This window comes from Crassostrea angulata, chromosome 6 (genome assembly GCF_025612915.1).
Source record: "Crassostrea angulata isolate pt1a10 chromosome 6, ASM2561291v2, whole genome shotgun sequence".
NCBI classification, from domain to species: Eukaryota; Metazoa; Mollusca; class Bivalvia; order Ostreida; family Ostreidae; genus Magallana; species Magallana angulata.
In genome coordinates, this window is record NC_069116.1 from 59,398,100 (window position 1) to 59,404,923 (window position 6,824).

General features: G+C 38.2%; 1 protein-coding gene across 4 annotated transcripts; it reads right to left on the reverse strand.

Moving 5' to 3' along the window:
- On the reverse strand, positions 1–6,824 carry LOC128190745 (uncharacterized). Of its 4 annotated transcripts, none has more exons than XM_052862923.1 (2): positions 6,701–6,824; positions 1–1,488 (listed from the first exon to the last, which is right to left on the reverse strand). In XM_052862923.1, the coding sequence occupies exon 2, from the start codon at positions 1,418–1,420 to the stop codon at positions 119–121; it is 1,302 nt and encodes a 433-aa protein (XP_052718883.1). In that variant the 5' UTR covers positions 1,421–1,488; positions 6,701–6,824; the 3' UTR covers positions 1–118. The 4 variants fall into 4 exon arrangements, with proteins under 4 accessions (XP_052718883.1, XP_052718880.1, XP_052718881.1 ...); XM_052862920.1 differs by lacking the exon at positions 6,701–6,824 and adding an exon at positions 5,037–5,073; XM_052862921.1 differs by lacking the exon at positions 6,701–6,824 and adding an exon at positions 4,219–4,391.

Here is a 6,824-nt window from a genome sequence, read left to right on the forward strand (position 1 = left end):
TAAGAAGGAACAGAGTATTTATTGCAATGCGTATTTCAGTACTTCCAGTACCATAAAAAAACAACGTTTAACGAACATGTACAAAACAATCACCGACAGAGAAGACGTCACCGCCGCTCTATGTTTTTGGCAGCTTGGTCCTGGCGAAGCAGTCGTACGCCGTCTGGTCTATGACGTCAGTGTTCTGCATGGCGTGTTCCACCCACGCCTTATCCTCGTCTCTTATTGCACCCTTGTTGGTCCAGCGGTAAGGATTCATCCCGTACGCGTGGCCCCACGGAGACCGGTTCGATTTCACCTCCCGCACCTGGGAAGACGGTCCATATTTGTCCTTTGGAATATCGAGACTTACGTCAGAGTTTGGACGTACGGGTTTGGCCTCTTCTAACCGACTGTCCTTACCTTTCGATTTTTTAATTTCCAGAGAAAATTCACTTTTTTCACTCGATCCTAAATTTGAATTTGTTTTTGTAGGTTCTTGTTTCTCAGATGGCGGTTTTTTCACGGATTCAGGAATTGCTGTTCTAGGCGTTTTTATGTCCTCTGATTTTTCAGAGTCTTCAGACTTTTTAACCTGGATCTCTTTGTCGTACCTGTTTTCCAATTTAAGATGTGTTCTTGGGGTTTCAAACTTGATCCTAGAAGTTTCCACCATCGTGTCCAATTGGTTCATAGAACCATAAAGTCCCTTTTCACTTTTAACCACTTCCGGTCTTGAAGAGTTATCAATAGAGGACACAGATCTCCGGAGGTCCATGTACCGCTTCTCCTGATGGCGACCAAAGAACCCCCCTCCGAAATGAACCACGTTTCTGGTCAGTTTCATGTACCCTAGTTTGGTGAGCGCGTTGCTGAGGTCAGGAAGCTTGTCTATAGAGTTTACAATTGACCGCTTAGTTCTACCACTGTCCATGGGCGGTCTCGCACCGCTCTCTGTGAATTCAAGCTCCTTACCGCGAATCTGGGAGTATATATTGTTTCCTATCGTAAGAGCAGACGAATATGTGTATTTCACATTAGAGTCTTTATTCGATTCTTTTACGTTTTCTTTTTTATCACTGTTTGAATTGTTAGAGTTTCTGGACTCCATTTTCAGCCTGGCCCGAATCTTGGGGAGTTTCTTCGCCTCTCTCGGACTTTTCTCTCCCTCGTTATCAGAATCGGATTTTTTCTCTACTTCACCTCCGTCCAGTTTCTCCTCGGTGCTTTTGCTCATGACCGGATTGAGTCCCTTTAGACGGACCATGGCGCCGCGGTTCTTCTTGTGAAACTGCCACAACTGTTCTCGTTTCTTTAGCTCCTGGTCCCTGGGGGTATCGATCACAAACTTCCGGACCCCCAGGTGAGTGACGGAGCGCGAGAGGTCCGTGTGTAGGACGTTTGGGAGTTCCGGTAACCGCGGGGTCTTCACAGAATCCATAGCGCTGTCTACGGCGTCGTCATCCTCATCTAAGGCCGGTTTGGTCAAGCTTCGCCCTCTCAGTCCCTCTGTAAAGATAAAGTCCATACTGTTCACCGTCTGATTGGAACACACAGACACACGCACCCACTGACTTAGGGTGTGATTTAAGAATGCGCAAGTTTTTAATTGTTAATCCGTTTACTTTATTGCAATAAACAAGTGCGTATGTTTTTAATCAGCTCAAAAGGGTAGAGACCTTGTACAGCTCCCAAAAGGAGCCTTGATCACTCAAGAAAAGGTCCGAGATTCGATCCCGCATCATAATCATTATAAAATCATCTCCCCATCGACCCCAGCCAGCGCTAAGCCATTACAGACTATCGATTTAATAGAGCAGTTTATATTGCGGTTGATCCTACCAGATTTTAGTTTTAATATTCTATGATTAAATGACTTTATTCACGGACAATACTTTTACCCACCCTCTCCAGCCATTGTTTATTGTTGTATATCTACAGGCAGGACCCCTCTTCAAAGTTCATGACAATTTATCATTTTAGCTATATTAAAAATATATAAATCTTGGCTTATTTTTCCGTGCTCTTGAGAGAAATTTTTTGACATTCTTATGAAACTAAATAGCATCAGAATTCCAATTAAAATCCTCATTCACCATTTGAAATTCTGCACTGAAATGAAAAGTCGTCCACTTACCGTTAAAGCATAGAACACGAAGTAAGGGGGCACTGGTCCCACGACAATGGGGAAAACGACACTTCAAGCCAGAAAGTCGAAAGAAATGACTAATTGAGAATGAAATAATTAAAAGTAAGAGGACTGTACAGCTGTGTATTCGCCGTGCCAGTAGACACAATGAATGGAACCCGGCCTACAGATCAGTATCGCTGATCCGACAACACTCTCAACTGACGAAATTAAAAAATGACCTGGCTTGTCTGTTTTAAATTAAAAAAAAAAACTAACTCGAAACTTGTTCCAATATTTTACCCCCAATTGTCCTCCCAGAGCGTTATACTTGAATAAAAAAAATTACAATTTTCTTCCAAGATAAATAATTTTATTTCTAAAATTCATTTTATACCTGTCTTTCAAAAATTGTAAGACTAAGGGCCATCAAATAATTGTACCATATCCCAAAATTTCCCGCAAAGAACTGTGTGGGACTCGTGTGTATGGTGCGACAGCATATTACCTGTCTTTTTCGAGAATATGAAGATTTTGTTCATTTTTTTTTTTTATACGTTTACTGAGTATAATGCATTTGCAATTCCTTTACAGATATTACAGATACTTTAACGGGGCTTTAATAATAATTTCCTTCCTTGATATTAGGAATGTAACGATTTAGGCCTAATGATACGTATTTCACATCTGATGAGTTTGCTGAGATCGACAAATCAAGGCTTTCAAAAGGCACTAAAACGGGCAAAGCAATCATGCTAATATCGTTTAATTCGGTGCAAATCCGACAGGTCTAATTGTTGGCGATGAATACAGATTTAAGCGGAAATAATAGTGTATCGATATTATCGGCTTCCTAAAGCGACCCTCTGAGTCTCAATCAGCTGTGGTCTCTAGATCTTACAGAGGAATCTCTCCCCCGTCAGACCGAATCGACAGCTCGACACTTGTTCAGGAGTAGCGCGTGTCCTCGCGTCAATGTGTGCGTGTGTCTGTCGGTATGTGGTCTAGTTTGGGATCTCCTCAACTACCACTCACAGATCCAGGATATCACAGTAACACGGATATTAAGTGGAGAAAATCAAACTCTGGAGGAAAGCTCGTGTCATTTTAACCGAACTTGTCCCAGGACAAACTATTTGACTTCGACATCCCCCCCTTCCATACCATCTTTAATTTGGCTCGCGCGAAAGTTCTGGTGATCTTAAATCTTCAAATTTAGTGTCTTAACATAATCACAAAGTGTGTTTAATGTTTTGTTGGTTGGTTACTCGTCTACATGTATGTACATAATTGCAAAAACAGACACGTGTGCATTTTTCCCGCATCAATTGTTAATTTATAAATTAATTCTACCAACATGTACTTTTGGTATCGGACTTCTATAGGCTATAAATTGTTGAACTTTTGTTTTGATGTTGGTTAATTCTTTTCATTGTTCCATAACATTTATATAGAATATAACAAAAACCCTGTAATTCAAAACTATTTTTAAGATTTAAAAAGCGCCGCTGTGGTGAACTTTGCGGGGGTTAATTGCTCTAATAAATTAGTGGACAACCCTAAAAACAACTAGACAACGGTTGACAATCGGCCATTGTCAGAAACAATGGGGCACTATCAGCAGGTATCTGGTATCGGTGCACACAGACAATAGAAAACGCAATCAATTAACAAATATGTCAAAATAATCTCCCCATTGGAGCTCCTACAATAACTCATATATATATCCTTTTCTCTTAATTGTTTAAAATTTCTTTTGACCTTATTATTGTCTGACCCATCACGGCGTAAGAAGCATGCACTTTATATGCATAGTGATACAAGTTAATCTATCCATACATATTTTAATTAAGTGTCGTTAATTAGGAAATCGTTCCCAACTTCCATTTTCATTCCGACAAAACAAAAAAGAGGATATATAAAACAGACATTGTATGTAACATACGATGTTTTAAATGTTACTTTTTTATTCCTGCAAGATAAATTCAAATAGTTTAACAACAAAGAAGAAAAAAATACTTTACATAAATACATACATGTATGTACATTTTTTAAAACTATCGTTCCTTCTAAAATGTGGGAAAGTAGAAGGGAGTATATGTCTTAGTTACCTCTTTCATTCTGGATCCTTTCGAATTATTCCCAAGCAAATCTATCATGTCTATGACAGTCGCCCAGTATACGTGTAGTCGTGTCTCGGTGTCTTGAGTAAAAAGCCCACAGTTAGCGAATTCGTATAAATTGAAACTTCTCTTTATTGGTGTCAGTGTAACAATAAAAAAATTTGTCAGAACTATGCTTGTTTAAATCGCTCTGATCTCCGCTATTGACGCGGGCCATGCATACAGTATATTTAGTTAAAAGATAAGTAACCGATATAGATACATGTCATTGGTGGGGGGGGGGGGGGGAGAGAGAGAGAGAGAGAGTCACTTGAAAAGGTGCTTAAAAAAATAAAATATTTAGATAAGAGAGAGAGAGAGAGAGAGAGAGAGAGAGAGAGAGAGAGAGAGAGAGAGTATACAAATGTCACTTGAATGGGTGCTTGAGAAAACAAAACGACTTAAGATTTTATTATTAAACTTAAAGTTACACTCAAGCACATTATGAAGGGAGCTCGCAATTCTAAGATCGATTCTTGATTCGGTTTACAATCTTAAACATGTTCTACAAGTCCACATTGAAACTGTCAACAGCGACAATCTCACTGTACAAATACACAATTAGTCCACGTTTATTTACCTTACTACACTATAATAGTCCAGACCAGGCCGTGCAAATACACAACAAGTATCACAGAATTGGCGGAGAGAAATAAATATTTATTTACCATAATTTCGGTTTGTTTACTTACATATTCTGGCACTTTATTCTATAAATTGATCAGTATTTGTTGAATTTGAATAGATAATGTTTCTTTTCTACTCACGTTTTATGTACATTAAATCCATTCAATTAAATGAATGTACAGGTTAATCTAAGTTAATGAGCAGGAATGCAAAACATATGCTTGACATATTTAGTTGAACTAGCATATACTGCACTGATTAAAGGCGATTCTAAGGTTTTGTCTACCCCAATATTGATAAGTTTACGGTACATAATTGGAAAAGCGGAAACAAACGTGGAAAAAAAATCAGCGCCGATAAAAGATGATCAAAAGACAATTATATAAACGGGTCATGATCCAGATCCAGGGTGAATTCAAACACTGATGAAATGTAGTGGTAATCGATACACGCCTTCAAAGGACAGTTTGAAGAACTTCAATCAAATGGATTCTGACATACAGGTTGCGTCAATCTCAACATTAAAAGAATCCACGGCGGGCTCCTCATGCAAATGTGGGTATAATGTTTTTACAGGTGTCTACGGATTAAATTTGACAATACAGGGCCAATTAAATTCAGTTGAAGAATAACAATTCAACAAAGTATATGTTTGTATTTTCTTTCGAACAGTATCCAAGTAGCAAACCTATTAGCATTAATTTGTACATTACAATTGATAGATCAAGAATAAATTAAGAATAATACAGTTGAACTTGTATCAATTCATTTATAATATATACAATGTATTTTTTATGAGGGAATTGACACTTAAAGTAGGTAAAATAGATTACAGCACTGGAAACCCCCTCTCCTAAAGAAAGGTACGCACGAGGATTTCCGCAGTATACCTGTATCAGACCCCGCCCCCCTCAGCTATCAACAGACCCTCACACTCTACCTACGATTATTTTATCCGCTGGGTTAGAATCACCAACACACCAATCTAATGGTAAACAAAGTCAGTTTATCAACAGAACCGGATTATTTAATACGTAGTTTGTGTCGTAAATCTCTATATACAACGTTCCATGAACAACCACAGAAATGTTTGTTTATTCTAATATATATTCTCTTTATTTACAGGCGGGTGTCTTGGATCAATTTCCGAAAGATTCGAATATTAAATCCCAGTAATCACAAGAAATAAGTTGACAAATGAATATTTCCAGTCATCTCCGGTGTTCCATCTCCCCTTTTTACTCATACATGCGATTGTTTCAGTTTTATGTTCTCTTATATCGAAATCGTCTATACGGGCTTTTTCTGTTCAAAAATATCATTTTAATTTTAGTTTTTAATTATGCCAATCGAACACTGAGGAACAGTGCAAACATTTAATGTAGCTTATTTTGTGGTGTTATCGATGAAATATCACGTTACATGAGAGAACAAAGAAAGGAATTCAGATTTAGTGGTAATTCATATAATAAAAACAAATACAAACTAAAAAACATAATTAAAGGGAGGAGGTGGTTCATTCTTCAAACCCCTGCATTTGCAGTCTAGTCATTTCCAAGGAAGAGATCTTTCTTAAAAAAAGAAAAGGGGCAAGGTGCGGCCCTTTTTCTCTTCCTCGTCTAAGATTAGAGCATTTAAGAAAAACGTTCTCTTTTTGTTTTTTTGTTTGTGTATATAGATGCAGATTTTATATTCACCGACTCAGATGGGGAGCCTACATGGGTTTCCCACTCAAGCCAAAATAAGGATTAAGCAAAGATATTTTAAAATTTACCAAAATTTCTTTGTAGTTTTTACGACTTACTGATTTTAAGAAAGTATTTCCTACATCAGAAGCGAGTCTCCGGTGTATTGGTAACCGTAACATAGAACTAGGTGGTGAGTGCAGAACTATCGGGGACAGAGTACCGGCCCTCTCTCCCGCTATA

Bases quoted from the DNA above. Each gene is read 5' to 3' on its own strand.
- LOC128190745 (XM_052862920.1), bottom strand. From the start codon at position 5,058: ATGGATTTAATGTACATAAAAC. The intron at 1,489-5,036 runs GTGAGTAGAAAA...TTATCTTTACAG, and splicing joins GGATTTAATGTACATAAAAC to AGGGACTGAGAGGGCGAAGC.